Source organism: Lates calcarifer, linkage group LG6, assembly GCF_001640805.2.
Source record: "Lates calcarifer isolate ASB-BC8 linkage group LG6, TLL_Latcal_v3, whole genome shotgun sequence".
In the NCBI taxonomy this organism is placed as follows: Eukaryota; Metazoa; Chordata; class Actinopteri; family Centropomidae; genus Lates; species Lates calcarifer.
The window spans coordinates 26,858,548-26,875,033 of record NC_066838.1 but is presented as its reverse complement, the minus strand read 5'-3'; the positions used below and the strand labels follow the sequence as shown (position 1 = coordinate 26,875,033).

The 16,486-nt window shown below is 41.8% G+C and overlaps 1 protein-coding gene across 1 annotated transcript; it reads left to right on the top strand.

Annotated features, from left to right (window-relative positions):
• Window positions 1-319: 319 nt before the first annotated feature.
• Window positions 320-12,574, top strand: LOC108879747 (ADP-ribosylation factor-like protein 8A). Its single transcript, XM_018671146.2, has 7 exons — window positions 320-1,124; window positions 3,299-3,379; window positions 3,587-3,660; window positions 4,233-4,326; window positions 4,918-4,985; window positions 5,095-5,165; window positions 6,312-12,574. Exons 1-7 carry the CDS (start codon window positions 1,002-1,004, stop codon window positions 6,362-6,364), a joined length of 564 nt encoding a protein of 187 aa, XP_018526662.1. The 5' UTR covers window positions 320-1,001; the 3' UTR covers window positions 6,365-12,574.
• The last annotated feature ends 3,912 nt before the right edge of the window (window positions 12,575-16,486 follow it).

The window sequence follows — 16,486 nt, the reverse complement described above, 5'->3', positions numbered from 1 at the left end:
TCACTTCTTGTATTGTTCTCAGTCACATATTCACAAAAAAAAACCATGATGAGTGTCATCTTTTTAAAGATATATGTACACAAAGACACAAAATAAATACACTTTCACATGCATATAGAAATACATGAATCTAGTGGTAAGTAGTAAGTAAGTAAACACACTCAAAAAATTCATAAAAATATAAACAGAATTACACTGAAAGAAAGAACATGAAGGAGGAAAGAAAATGAGCACTTTTACTTTTAATACTGTGAGTAAATTAAGCTGATAATTACTCTGTACTGAATTATTTTACATGCAGGACCTTTACTTGTCATGGAGTATTTTTAATCATGGCTGTATTGGTACAAGTGAAGGATCTGAGTGCTCCCTGTTTATTCAGGGTGTAAATCCATGTGTCTACACCAGAGGGCAGAGTTTCATTCACACAGAGGTATTTGTCTTCTCTTTCCTCTGCTCTCCTCTGCTTCATATATCAACCCCACCCAAACAGGAAGCTGCACAGACAGCCTGCTGAAAGAGCAAACCATATCTAACCACATGACCAATAAAAAGGAAACGTTAGGTTAAAAGCCCTAAATTATATTATATTACTGCTTACAAGATAAATTTATGCCAATTTTGAGCCTTTATAAACTATACGTTTCGGAGAATGCGTTTCAGTGCGAGGTTTATTTTGAAGGGCTGCACCGGATGTCATGTGATGTATTAAATCTGTCTTGACTGCACTGTGGGAAAAGGCGTAGCTAGTAAACATCACGGAAAGCACACAGCGGATATTAACGCCTGAAAATACCGACTTCTTAGGTCTCCTCTTCGGTTCATTTGAAGCCAGTCGGTGTCGTCGGTTTCCCCGTTACCGTCCGTGGTCGTCTCAGTGGCTGTCAACGTCTCAGCAAGAAAGACTGTCGGGGCGTTAGCCAGCTAGCTAGCTAGCATAGCCACCTAGCCGTAGCAGCAGAAGCAGCAGCTAGCATTAGCATTAGTGTCAGACGACAAAGATGATAGCGCTAATCAACAAACTGCTGGACTGGTTCAAGGCGCTCTTCTGGAAGGAGGAGATGGAGCTGACCCTGGTGGGGCTGCAGTACTCCGGGAAAACGACCTTCGTCAATGTGATAGCGGTAAGACTCGGGGCTAATTCAGTCGCTAACAGATGCGCTAACGCCAGCTGCCAGTTAGCATCTGGCTCCATCTATTGTTGTCCCGCGGCGATGAGGTCAGCTAGCTGTCGGTGTTCGATTCCAACGAGACGGTGAACGAGTCAAGGAGCTTTTTGTACATTTACGGTGACTTTTAGTTTTGTTAGTCAGAGTCAGGGTTTGTGTTTTCTCTGAGTGGAGATGCTTCTGAAGCTCTGCTCACTGCTAACCCGGCTGTTAGGAGATGTGGAAATGAGCACAGCTGCTTTCACATCCTCACCGGTGGATGGTTTTAACCTCCGCTGTAAATGTAGAGATCTTTATCAGAGCTGAAGGCCGTTTTGGGACTGGACCCCCACTCCCGCCGCCGGTCCTGGTAACAGGTCCGGAGGCAGGATTTACAGGTCCAGTATTAGAGGGTCGACCCCCCCTCACCCCCTCCTGTCAGCGTGACCTTCTCTCTCCGGTCACACATCATCAGCTGAGAGCCCCTCCCTGACATCAGCCTCCTCTGCCTCTCATGAACTAATTTAATTTTTAAGGTGACCCACTAACATAGATTTGCCTTCACCCACTGAGAATGAGCAGCAAGTTTTTAATGCACTGTCACTTTTTACTTTGTGGAATAAAAAATAGGAAAAGTTAAACAGTAGTTGTAATATGTGCAAAAGTTTAGGCACCGTCCAAGGTCAATATTTGGTGACCCCCCCCCCCACCTCCCTCTTTGCTGATAGCACAGTTTGTTAACCCTCTGTAGCAGCTCAGGCTCTTTCTGTTCCTGATGAATATTCACAGACTCTTCCTGCAGATCAGAGTCTGAGATATTTCAGTCTGTTTTCAGTGATGTTCAGGTCAGGAGACTGTGGGGGCTGTTCCCTAATGTTTAACAGTTGGTAAAGGGAGTGGGGGGTTTACGGAGATCTGACCAAATGTTTGAGTTTCTGAAATAAAGAGTGACAGTGCATTATCAGTCGAATAAAGGCTCCTCTTTACGGTCTGTTCCTTTCACTTCAAAAATCAACAAACGTTTGTGTACAGCTGTCAATAAATAACACAGATCAGGAGGCACAGATCAATGTTTCTCTCCTGAAGCTCAGATGATCTGCTCATAAAAAGGACAGATCCAACACCAGTGCTCTTTCTTCTAATTTACAACGTCTCTACCTCAGTGTTTGGAGCTCATTAGAGTAGTAATTATGTGAGGGAACATGAGGTCAGAGATGCTGTGACACTGAGTTAACAGCCCTGAGTGAACATGACTGAGTGACTGTGATATAAAGGCAGAGACACTGTATTTTCTAATGACATTAATGAAGAAATGAATGTAAAGTGCAGAGAAGAGGCTCACCAGTAAAGGATTGTTTGACTCATATTGATATCAAAATGTGACTTTAAAAATATTCTAATGGTGAATTTGTCTTATGCACAACAACAAACATTGTTATAAAGATCTGTTCAGTTTAGTTCTTAGAGCTTTATGGCCGAGATATCAATCTAACAGGACTTATTTTAAAAATGAAGCTTGCCAGTGCAAAACACTAGAGAGGGTCATTTACTTCCTTTATTGGAGAATTGAAAGTAGAGATGGGACAGTGTGCAGTAAAGGTTCCCAGATGGACTCCAGCAGGAGGTGGCTGACTGGACAGATATAGTAGGTCAGGGCTGGTTGGTTTTTAGGGCCCATTTCTGTCATTTTATTTACTTTATTTAATTATCAGTTTCTCTGTGAATTCAACTAAATAAAACACAAATCAAAGCCTGTACTAACAGGAACTGACAGTTGGAGTTGGTCGTATTATTCATGTTGCACTGATTTCCCTGTGACACAAACAGAACAGTGACTAAATGATAATTAAGCCGCCTGTAATGGTTGCTGTTAATTCATAAATCATATTTGAGAACTAGACCAAAAGCCGTGTGTGTGTGTGTACACACCCTGATCATTTGAGAACATGTGTTCTCTCCACCTGTTTGTGGAGGGAGCGGAGGTGTCCTCCATCTGACGCCTGATCTCAAGGTGCAGAAATATTCACAGTCGCTGGTTGTTGACTTTAACAACCTGAACTCAAAGCCAGGTTCATGGTCAGTGCTTTGGATGAATCCTGAAAGTCACCGGGACGCTCCTGTGTGTGTGTGTGTGTGTGTGTGTGTTTCAGTCTGGGCAGTTCAGTGAAGACATGATTCCCACAGTTGGATTCAACATGAGGAAGATCACTAAAGGCAACGTCACCATCAAGGTTGGTAGTCCAGTTCCCTGCAGTAATCTTTGTTTACACATATTCACTGTATGTGTGTGTATTTAGAATTTTAGAATCATCCAGTTAATTTGTTGTTTAATCAATAGAATCAGTTTCTCAGTTTTTAATTTATTCTTTTCTAATGTTCTCAGCTGATCGTGTTTTGACTGTGTAAACTCTAACTGTGTCCTCTCCCTGTGTCTGCAGTTATGGGATATTGGAGGTCAGCCTCGCTTCAGGAGCATGTGGGAGCGTTACTGTCGAGGAGTCAGTGCTATCGTGTAAGTCCTGGTTTCCTAAACTGTGGTTACTGTCACGTAAACGGGCCGCTTGGACGTCTCTGCAGGGCCCAAACACGACAGGAGCCCTGAGAGACACTAATAAGACGAGAGGGACAGAGGAAAGTCACACAAGGTTGTCCATCAACAGCTGACAGTTTATCAGCCAAAAGCAGATATTCAGGAATAAAGTTCATATGTGGAAACTGCTGCTGACAAGAGTTTGGTGAAGTCACAGTATAGATCTTTAAAAATCTAAATCGTTGACTGTGATCCTGAGGAACGTCCTCGGGTCTTGTGCTGTGTCGTTGTGTCGTATTAACCCAGTTGTCTTGGTGAGACGGGGCAGGAAAGCTGCGGGGCAAATGGGTCTGATTTACGTAACAAAGAGCAACAAAGTTGTTCTGCATGCACAGTTTGGATGTAGTAAAAGTGATACTGATGGGTTGTGCCAGCTTTTTCTTTAACCTCTGTGGGGGACAGCACGACATGGTTTTACTTCAACTGTGTAAACATTAAGTATTAACATTGTTGAGTGAATGTACAGATGTTAAATGATCATTTTTCTCTGTTAGTTACATGGTGGACGCAGCAGACCCAGAGAAAATTGAAGCCTCCAAGAACGAGCTCCACAACCTGCTGGACAAACCACAGCTGCAGGGAATTCCTGTAAGAACGACACCACAACAGATTTACCAGGACAAACGAGACCAGACCAGACTGACCCACAACCCTGACTGAACCAGATGATCCCAACTGACCCTGATAAACCCGACTGACACTGACTCAACAAAGCGGAGTGAACCAGAATAAACTGGCTGCGTTTTACTGAGCAGTTTGGAGCCAACTGTTATTTCCCTGTTATTTTTTGGGTGTAAAGTTGGTCCACTAAAGTTCCTGTTTTTGTCACTGACAGACTCAGATTGTTCTTCTCAGTGTCAGACAACATGATGAGAGGATTCCTACAGAGACAGAGCTTTTTATTAGAGTCAGATCCTTTAATTTAACCACAAACATCTCTATATATCTCTACCAGACTCCATTGACAAAAAGAGCAGAGTGTATCTGTTTGTTTGTGTGACTTTCAGTGGTGGAAGAAGTATTCAGATGCTTTACTGAAGTGAAACTAGACAAACCAAAACACTTTTTTTCTGTTTCTTCACTGGACATTTGTGAAATTCAGATGGTGCAGTTTGGGAAAATATTACGTTTACCACTGAGTGTGTTGAGCTGATGTGTTTTCTGTCTCTGTGTTTTCAGGTTTTGGTTCTGGGCAATAAGAGGGACCTACCAGGAGCTCTGGATGAGAAGGAGCTCATAGAGAGGATGTAAGTCCACACCAACACACCAACACACTGCCTCAGGTTTAGTATGTGTCAGAGTTTGTACACACTGGTTTCTGATCACATGTTTTTGTCCCATGTTTTTTTTTATCAGGAACCTGTCGGCCATCCAGGACAGAGAGATCTGCTGCTACTCCATCTCCTGCAAGGAGAAAGATAACATTGGTATGACACACACACACACACACACACACTTACACTTGCACTTTTATAACTGCAAGAACCCTTATTGACGTAATAAATGTGCACTCCCTGTACCCTAAACCGAAGGCTGTGTTCAGACCAGTGTTAGCTTCCTCATCATTTCAGTGTCAAAGTAGAGGTCTCTGGTGAAGCAGAGGATAAATGGCTGCGGCTGTAATAACTTATCAGAGCGGTAAAATCCAGTCCCACAGTGTTAGAAACCTGTGTCACAGAGTCCCATTCAACACTACCTGAAAGGTTTCGTTTCACTGCTGCGTTCCTGTTTGTACTTCCAGATAACAGTCTCACTTTACTGTTTACTAATCACACTCTGCTGTGTCCGAGCTGTGTTCAGTTATCGCTGATACAGCCCCAACGTTTCCTGCTGCTGCTTCACTCTAAACACGAGGCTTTTATTGTGAAGCAGCTGCAGCACATGCAGCAGTTTGTCACCGCTGCAGGATGTTGTAGTTTAAAGGTTGAAGATAACAGCGAGGTCTCGGACGTAGCAAAAGAGAGAAACACCACAACTGAAACTTTGTCTCAGTGTGGTGGTGTTGAAGTGTTTCTAATGCTCTGCTTTACCTGTTAAACTCACACAGACGCTCCATTGATGCAGGGATTTTCCTGCCATTGTAAGACTCAGGTGCAGTTCCTAAGAATTTTTGTGCAGCACCTAAACCAAAGAACGTAAAAACCCCCTCTGTAGAGAGAGGACACTGTAATGGCTGTAATATAAGACAATAGGGGAATAACAGTGAGAGAGAGACGGTCAGTTAGTCACCTGTGTGCCGACGTCCAACCAAACAGAAACTTTGTGAAGCAGTTAAACACTGTTACACTGTCAGAGGCTGTGTTACTTCAGGACATAACGCTCACCACGTCAGTGAGTGTACGCCAGTGAAATGTGTGTGTGTGTGGGGGGGGGGTTAAGACATAAAAACTACTGTCCAACTCTGTCCAGTGACTGACTCTCTCTGGAGCTTCCAACCTGATCACATGATCTGATGAAAACAAAAAGCTAAAAATTAAACACACACAGAAACACCTCACCTTTCTCTTTTCCTTCACACACTCTGTTTTTCTCTCCACACACACTCTGTTGATGTCACACCTCTCTCTCTGCAGACATCACTCTCCAGTGGTTGATCCAACACTCCAGGACTAAGAGGAGTTCCTGAGAACAGACACGCCCCCAAACGAACAGGCCACGCCCACCCACCCTAACACATCTTCTCTCTTTGATCACCCCCCTAACTCCCTAACCCCAAACTACCCCTGCCCCCCATCCACCCCATCCTAACATTAACCCCTCCAAACCCCCGTTACTGCCCCCCTCCCCTCTCCTCCCTCCGCCTCGGGATGTATTGATACCTCTGGGTTTGTGTCTTTTACTCAAGTGTTGAGTGACGCAGGTGAAACAGAAACCAAAGCTGATCGTCTTTCTGTTGGCTCACATTCAGCCGCCGTCGGTTCATGTCACAAAGACACAGTAACAGTCATACAGAATAATAATCTCTTAACATGTTAGTTTTTGGCTTTATGACTGTCTCAACTCCAAACGATACTTTTAACATTCTGGTGACGGTGACCGTTTGTGTGACCATCTGTTTGCAGCACAAAATTCAATATATGTGTGAAGACATGCACCCAGTGTAGTGGGAACCACTGTCTGTGTCTGCATCCATTTTGGACTGTACCTGGCTCTTTAGACAGAAACACTGTCAGCCATGCAGCCATGTCGGTGTGCTGCGTTTGAGGGATGTTGTTGAACATTTGGTTGTAATGTTCAGGTGATTATCGACACCTGTTGTCCACCTGTGGGGCGTCTCTGCCTCCTGCAGAGCTGATTAAACCACCTGCTGAACCGGCTGCAGTTTTTATTCACAGATTTTACACACAGCTGTCTTCACACTGCACAGCTGAGCAGTAAGCTGTTGTTTTAGCATTAAAAGCCAGTGGGAGAAACCTCTGCAGCTACGTTATTAGAATAGCAATAACATACAGTAGTCTCCAGTGCTGCAGCACACAGGTGCACCTGCTAAAAACTCCTGGGAAACAGGAGCAGGTTTTGACAAGAATTCACAGCAAGTACCAGAATCTCAATTCATCAATAGAAGGCTGATATCTCAGACAGACGTCTGAAAACCTGGACCAATAAAACCAGAACCATCTGCATGGACAGAAACTACAAGACTAAAGAGACGAGATATGTTGTTTGTAGTCTGGGTGATTCTTTTACTTGTCAGTCTTTAATACGACCACCAGTCACGTCAGTGTTTGATACAGAGAGGTGGTATCAGTGCATCTTTACAGATCCACACAACAGCCTCCAGTATAATCTCTTTTTTTAAATCGGAAACTAAACGTCTCTTTGTACATTTGTTATCGTATCATGTCGGCCATTTTGACTTGTAATCATCACCACAGCTGTCAAACTTTTTATTTATTCCAGTGGCCATAGAAACACATGTTTAGCATTGTTAGCCAGTTAGCTGGAGCCTGTTCTATGGATCTGTTTTCTCCCTCAGATTTTTCCCATGATCCTCCTCTCCCCTAAAACTACACCCTCATCACCTTTTAGCCAATAACCACAAACCCGCCATCCTCATTTCCTCTCCTCGTTTTCCACCTGTTGATTTTCATTCCTCTTTCTCTCCTTCCATTTTTTCCCTTTCTACCTCCACATCATCTATCCATCCATTCTTTCACATTTATATAATCCTGAGAAGCCCTCTTCATTCCTTCGTCTGTTGTAAACTGCTTGTCCTCCTCTGTACTCCCTCTATCTTTCCTTCCTTCCTTTTATTTTTGGATGTTACCTTTTTTCTCTCTTTCCTCGTCGCCAATCCCAGCCCCTCGCCGTCTCTCTTTCTCTCTCTCTTCTGCTGAGCGAGGGATTAAAAACCTTTTTATTGCACTGTTGATTTTGGTTTTGTAAGATAATAATAATGAGAATAATGTTAATAATCTTCTTATTGTGACATAACCTGGTCTGTCCAGATTTAAGGAAGTGGTACTTTAACTGGAGAAGGAGAAATGTTATTGTTTTTGTTCATATCTCTGTAATAAGCTTTTTATTTCTTATTTGTTTTATATTGTTATTATTTTTTATTGTTGTTTGTTGACTTCATAAGTCTACTCTGGATGCTCAGCCAGAGTCCAGTGTTTTCTGCTCTGAGACATCTGCTGATTGGACCAGGGGTGTCACGTGATCAGATGCAGTGTTCACATCATGTCAGATAAAATGGAGCAGTGTAATTAGCCACATTTGAAACCCACATATTAAATTTTAATTTTAAAATCCATTGATTTAAATGTTTTCATCCATTTATTTTTCTCACATTTTCATGATTCATGTCATCAGGTGTGTCAAAAAAAAACATTAAGGGCACAAAAATAATTTAAAATACCAACAAAACAAATTAGTCCTCTCCAATATTACGGCCTTGAACTGAGAGAGAACGTCCACATCCTGTTTCTCGTCAGTCTGTGTCTTCTAGTATTGAAATTAAAATGAATTTTATATGTTTGTGCTCATAATGTGTGACAGAATCAAAATTTGAAAATGATTTAAATGTTTGAAAATGCTAAATTACTGTCAAAATGAAAACTCGATCCAGTGACAAATACTAAGCACTGAACACTGAGGATGGGAACTGAATGTGACTCTAAATGATGCTACACGAGGACGTCTCCTCTTCCCATTTCTTTATGTCGTCTCTTTAATCAGTTGGTGCTCATACAGCTGATCTGGGTTTACCATCAGCTAATGGTGAATGTGAATATTATTGTGGTGTGTATAGTAAATATTCAGGCATTTAAGTAGTTAGTTTGCTCTTGAAGCATCAACTTTAACAAAACAGCGCAGGTCAAGTATACTGATGATTGGCCAAAATATTCTAATCTATGATAAATATTTATGATGAAGATTTTATGAGAAATCTTTATGAAAACCTGATTAAATGGTTTACTTAAAAAATGTTGAGACTCAAAGCTTCAAACAAAGACCATCATTAATGTTGTGCCCCATGCTGTTTTCACACTACTTAAATTTATCCATCTGTTTGTTTGAGTAGAAACATCACTGGTCAGCTCCAGCCTCCTAAAGGTTCATGTCACGTTCTGACACTTCCTGGTCCTGACAGCAGCCAATCAGGCTTCAGAACAAACAGAAAAAGGAAAAGCATTACCTGTCTGTACACTGTTCTGTACTAAGGTCGTTTTGTCGAAGAGTGGTCGAACTGTCGGCAGTGTACGTGGGAGATTAATTCTGCTAGCACACACTCACCTGCTTTACACTGTCGGGCCAAATCGGTTTAGTCTGGTCTCAGATTTGGGGGTCAAGAGACACTTCAGGCCTTTCTCACTCTGCATTCTCATGAAACCTTTATTTTTTTATAATTTTTACTTGGATGCTAAGGCTGCGACTAAATATTTTCTCTCTCAATTCATCAGCTAAACACTTTGTAGACTAGTCAACAAATTTGAAGTTTTCTTCCCTTAAAAATAACTCAAAATTGTTGCTCAATGACTTTTTATTGATTGACATAGTGATGGTGGAGGATAGACCGCCAAATCCACAACTTTCCATCTAAGTCCATCACTTTTCATACTTCTTTGAAATGATTTTTAGGAGCAAAAGTAGTAGTATCACATCAGACTAGTTGGGAACCACCAGCGATGTACAGGTGTATTAAAATGTAATCACCTGAGCCTGTCTACGCTGGTGACAGTGTTCTTTTAAGTTAGTACCTCCAAATTTAACTTACCATGCGAGGTCCAACTCCCAACAGCATGACTACAAACTCCCAACAATGCAAAAGCTAACTCTCAACACAGCGTGGTTGAACCCTCAGAAACACAAGAACACAAGATCATATTTCCAAAAAAACACATGCGTGATCTTGGCATAGCTTTTATTGAGAAAGTCCTTTTGTTTCTCTTGATGAAGTGATTTCTACGACAGAGCCAAACACCCATAATCAGTAACAGCAAACAGTTGTTGAATCCTCTTTAGCCTGACAGCGGAAAGCTGCTTATTTCTTAATAACTACCCAGAGCTGTCTATCTGAAGGAGCTGTGTTAATAAGCTGGAGGCCCAGCAGATGTCAGTACTTCCCAGATGAAACACCAGTCAACAACAAGCACAGCTCATACAGACAGATTCATCAAGTCACATTGTTTAATTATACTCTACACTGAATCTCCTTCGGCCTCAAACGGCTCGGTTTTCTCTCCAGCTGCTCCAGATGTCAGGTTCTGGTGTCTTCTGAACCAGCCTAGAGTTGTTGTCTGACTCGACTCTGGACCACTCGAAATTTATTGATCTGTTGATCAGCCAGCACAGTGCTTATTCGTTATTGATGCCATCAGACAGATCAGGTTGCCAAGGGAATTTTAAAGGTTCATCTCAGCTTTTTTGGGACATTTTGCCTTAGGTTGATCATATCCCACAGTGTTAACAGGGGAATTCACAAGGCTTTGAGACAGGGATGATTCAGAAAAAGAGATGGTGTGAGGTGATGAATCGTACAAATGGGGATAAACAGTCTCACCTCAAAGATTCGGATGTTTGCATGAAACTAAGCAGAAGCAGTTGTATGAAGAGTGAATCTGAGCTTGACACCTGGTCAGTCGCTACGTAAAGTTAGCATGACTGTAGGATTGATGTTTTTTGGAAAGTTTTCCAACGCAGCCTTCCGGGTTGATCCAACAAGCACTCTGTTTTAAAGCCTTTTGTCCCCTGAAGGTTCTCCATCCTGTGATTTTCTCAATGCATTTAAAAAATCCTGTTACCACTAGAAACATTCGTGAAGTCAAAAAAGCCTTCTTTATTTAAATACAGAAACCACAATAACCAGAAAGCAAAAGGACAGATTATACCAGAGCAGTTGAAGTGTGTCGTCTCCTGGTGGTAAACTCTGAAATTCACCAGCTACTTTTACTAGTTTACCAGCCTGCCAGGTGTCTGTTACAGCAGAACGACATCAGACAGCAGCTGCTGGTGTTTTCTGTCCTTGTTTATCAGGTCATATGTATGAACCTTGAAATCCTGCTGCAGCTCTGATCGGCTCTGGTCTCTTATGTTTGCATGCTGAGGGCAGGGATTGTATATCTGTGGGACCTGATGAAGTAAATGGTTATTTTGGTGCAACTTTATCATAAAATGGCCTTAATCCAGTGCATCAACCTGAGTATTAACCTACAGAGAAGTAATACAAGTACACAACATGAAATGTACTTAAAACGGTGCAATAAAGCAGAAGTATTGATATTGTGCTTAAACTGTGTTTTACATGTTTCAAAGTACATATTGTCAGAGAAGGATCATATGACAGTGTGCTTACAGTACTTTCCTGACAGATGAATTCACTGGAATACGGTCATTGTAATGTAAAGTTTGACCTGTTTTTTTATGGCAAAAAAAATCTAGTAATGACCTGTAATCCTGCACGTACACACTGAGACTGCACAGGACGGGATGTAAAATGTTTCCTGATTATCCTGTACGGTTAAATGATCTTCAAAGAGTCAACATCTGGAGATTCATTAAAGTATCAGCAACAAAATATGATGAAATCCAGACAGAACCTGCAGCATCACAACACTCGTACAGTGTCAGTATATTAGGTAGAAGAGATAACCTTTGACCTTTGAGAGTCTCTACATTAAACATTCATGTAACTATAAAAAAGTTACATGAATGTTTAATGTATCAATAGATACTCATTTTAACCACCAAAGTCTGTTTAGTAGCTGCTCTGTAGCTTTTGATCATAGGACATGAGCCTCTTCAGCAGATACAGTTGGCTCAGTTTTAATGGAATTTTTAATGTAAAAATCAGAACATTTTAGTGTTTAACATTTCTACTTGACTTTTGTTGTACATTTTGAAAACTTCATGTCAAAATTCCTTGCAAGAGCCTAATGATTTTAATTTAGGTTGGACCACTCCTAAAAGAAACCAAGAAATCAAAAACTTGACAACATTTTAAGTGTCTTGTAGCTTCTGAATTTTTTGTAAATTTGAAAATGTTTAGACACGATCAAACTCTAATCGGTTTTAAAATATGAAAACCAGATTTAAGTCAACCATTTTAAATCTTAACAGATTCATCTTACGTCCTCTAACCTGGAGTTGCTGCTGGGTGTGCAGTGCCTTGCTCAAAGACACTTAGACAGGCCTCATGTTTGACTGTTGATTGATGGATTTTTCTGCTTTTGTTGCTGATCCTGTTGTGTGGGTTTGTACGTGCGGGATGAACACGGTGGAGACGGCCTGTCAGTTTGAACTTGTTTGTACATTATAGTTTGATTCAGTTGATATAATGTGTTTTAATAGAAACATGCTTGTGTATGATACTAATAAAAATACTATGGAGAAACAACATGAGACTTTATTTCACCTGTTTGTGAGTCTGTGAAAAAGTCACAGAGAAATTCACAGTGAATTTTTGTTACTAATTAAAAAAAACAGAACTGAATTAAAAACCAAACATGCTCTCTAACATAGACTGAGATACAATGAGCATCCAGTCCTGTTAAAAATGTTCACTCATCAGGTGATCAGAGACTGTGGAGCATCATTCTGTGTTTCACAGACAAATGTCAACAGTTTCCTTCACATACATCTGCCCAAAGTTTTTAGAACTTATCTTCACATGTGGGACATTAAATTTTCTGTATTTTTCTTTTTTCTTTTCAGCACTGAAACATGAAGCTTCGGTCTGGTTCAGACCTGCAGTGTTAGTGATCAGCCAGCAGGGGGCAGCGAGTGATCAGTGCTATTAGTGTGAGTCTGTGTGGGTTTCTTGTGTGTTTCCGGTGTGACCAGTGTGTGCGGTAAGGCTCAGCTCTGTATGTGTGAGTGTGTGTGTGTTGGGTCAGCTCTCGGGTCACATTCACACTAATTTGTCTGTTGAGCAGCAGCTGCTGAGCTCAGCAGTTCAGCTGCTCTGTGACCACGATGATCTCAGTGAGAGTGAAGACTGTCAGCTGCTCTGAGGGCACAGTCACTGTTAGAGGACGAAGAGTCCGACACACTGTAAATCCACTTTTACATTAACTCTGCCTCAACTAACAGAAAGAGCTGCCGTCAGAGGAGATGATTACCAGCCTCTTTATGTAGATTATGTTTTAATCTCCATGTTTCTATTATCCTCACTTTGAAATTCTCTGTGAGGTCTGTTGGTGCCCAGCGCAGTGTGCACAGTGAGGTCAGAGGTCATCCTGTGTGTTAGCTTCATTCAGTCAGATGCAGATGACACTGTCCTGTAAAAAATGAGCCTATAGGTCGTCACAGTTATGTTTTGCTATTAAGTGACACCTAGTGGCCGTAGTAATTATATCGGGAACAAAGTAGATGATGTGTTATAAAGAGCAAGGAAGTCCGTATTACGAGAAGGTTGTGGTGGATGGATGGACTTTGACACAGACCACAGTTCACTTCCTGTTTGAACCCAGTAATCGTTTCTTTTTTATTTGTTTGGAGGAGGGAGGAGATTTCTGTTTGACTTCACAGACACAGAACTAATGTTTATGGTTCTGTCTGCATCTTCACTTTGTGTGGAGCAGCGTTTCCTGGTTCTACCGGCACGATGAGGAGTCCTTTACAACACCGTCACAACGAGCAACGGAACACAGCAACCAGGAAAAATGACTGGATCAGTAAACGACAGGAACAAATAACTGCTTTGGTGAACTCTGTGATTTCAGACAAGGATGCTTCCTCTCAGACTTGTCGGTGGAGTGGAGCTTTCAAAGGCTCATGGAGTTTGTGGAACCTGAACTGGAGACCATCACTGGCCAGACTGAGAAAAAGGTTTTAACATTTATTTCTGTCAGAAACACCTGACATCTGCCTGTGGCTGCAGATGTGAAGCTGCTGTGTGTTCACCTTGTGCCAGTCTGCACCATCGACAACGACACCGTCCCATCTCTGTGCTGCTGTGATTAAACAGGTAATCTAACAGGACGACACGTCCCACAGGATGAACCCTTTTCACTTTAGTGACTCCATTCAGCTGTTCAGCCTGAGGCCTCCAACATGGCCACCAGGGGAATGTTGTGTTACATCACAGCAGCAGCTCCCTGATCATTCAGGGTTTTATGTTGGAGGATAAGTGACAGTTTAGAGGAGAGAAAGAGTCTGGAGCTCGGCTTTCTCAGCGATTCAAAAGCAGACGGACAAAAAAAGAAGTGAAGAAACCGAGAGGAGGAAAGAAGCTGGTCATTTGGTCATTTGGCTGTGACGTGATCGCACTGATAAAAACTCAACTCCAACTTCATCCTGCTCTCCCTCTACATCCATCCTCAGCCCCTCCCTCCTTTTTTCTCTCTGTGCTACTTGTCAACAAGTGGGTAAAACTTTTCTTTCACAGTGTGAAGTGTGTGTGTGTGTGTGTCTGTGTGTGTGGATCTACTTTTATAGCAATCAACAAAGAAGCAGGCCTCAGTGTTTCCTGTCTGCAGTACAAGGTGGTCCCACCACTGTGTGTGTGTGTGTGCACGCATGTGTGTGTGTTTGTTCCCAATGAGAGTCAACCTAGCTCTCCATCAGGACCCCATGCTCGTTGTCATGGCAACAGTATCCCCCCTCCTCCTCACTCCTTCCCTCATCAGTTTTCCCACAGAACAAAACCAACATTGTGCCCCTGGTTTTGTGTGTGTGTGTGTGTGAGAGACATTCAGGTCAGATTAGTTTGTGTTCATTGAGCTTGTGCATGGAAACACACACAGACATACACTCACATATACAAATACACACTTGTCGCACTTCATTCACTTAGCCCTGTCCTGTTACACACACACACGGAAACACACACACACAGTCAAGTAGTGCTTCTTATCAGTGGAATTCACACGGTGAGTGAGAGCTTCACCACTCCTGTGAAACTTTCACACAGACTAAGTCACAAAGAAATGAATTACACGAGGAAGTGACTTTAAAAACTGAGTCGACTGTTTCTCTGTTTTTTCACTAAACAAGAACGTAAACTAGAACTAGTCTGTAAAACCAGGATGTCTGCAGGTTTTGAAAAGTTTTAAAAAGCACTGCACCTCACATGGTCTTAAAAAGACTTCGTGAACCTGCAGAAATCCTTTTGTGTCCAACATTTTTTATTCTTTTGTTTTCAACAGTTCATGTGCATGGGGACTGCAGGAAAAATCATTATGATTAAAATGCCCAACATACAGTCTCCATTACAAACTGGAGGTGTGTTGTTTATCAGTGAGTAACAGTGCATTCCAGTTGCACTCAGAAGTCACAAATTTCAACTGGAACTCCTCTTGAAGCTGGAATTCCAACTCGGAAAGTTGGAGAAGTTGTTAGTGCTAACGGCTAGTCTGGAAACGCTTTGATTGATATTTGAAACGCTTCACGTTCACAGCTTAACACTTCTTTTTTTCCTCAAACAGTGACATTTGAACACCAACATTAAAATCTAATGTGAACAACAAAACAGATTAGTTTTGAAGTTGTCTATATTCCCAAAGAGCAGCTCGAGGCTCTGTGAGCGTCCATGTTTTCCTGACTTCTCAACTGGAACGACGTTAACTCGTAGGTGACGTCACTCCCAGTTCTGACCTCCGATGTAAATGGAACACACCATAAGGGTGTAAAGAATGAAGTGATAGAGTTGCATTGTGGGAAATGTAGGACCCATTGTCTTTGAGTTTGACCTAGACTAGGGACTAGAGGACAGGCTCTGTCCACCTCTGCTCAGATTTAGTCTTGTTTAATCTCCTAACTTTTAATCTGCAGCCCAAACACATGAACTCCGGTTTTTATTTACATTTTAAAGTCAGGTGGAAAATCCTGTGTCCTAGGATTGACTTTCATATCAGATGATTCTGCATCTTGTTATGTATGTTGATGCAGGAAATAACATGCCCATTATCTCAGACTGTGCTGTGGAGGTCAGGGTGGTGGGTGGATGTGTATCACATCTGACTTTGACCCAGGAGACCTGTGGTCAGCAGTTAGCCTTTTTTTCTAGATGTAGAGTATAATTTCATTTCAAATAGTTTTCGGGTTGTGTTTGCAGCTGTAATTTGTCCGGAGCTAACAGCTCCAGCAGCTCAGTTGATACTCATTTGGCAAAAACAGACTCAACAAAGCTTCATTATGTTTGAATGAAAGGTCTGTTCATTATTAACGGGCTGTTTCTGTCAGACTGCTGCCTGTTTGTGTCTGAGATACAGATGACTCACTATTATTAAACTACATGTTACAGGATCATATTTGGGCTGATCTATACTGTAAACTGATTTATTAGACTTAGACTTAGACGGACTTT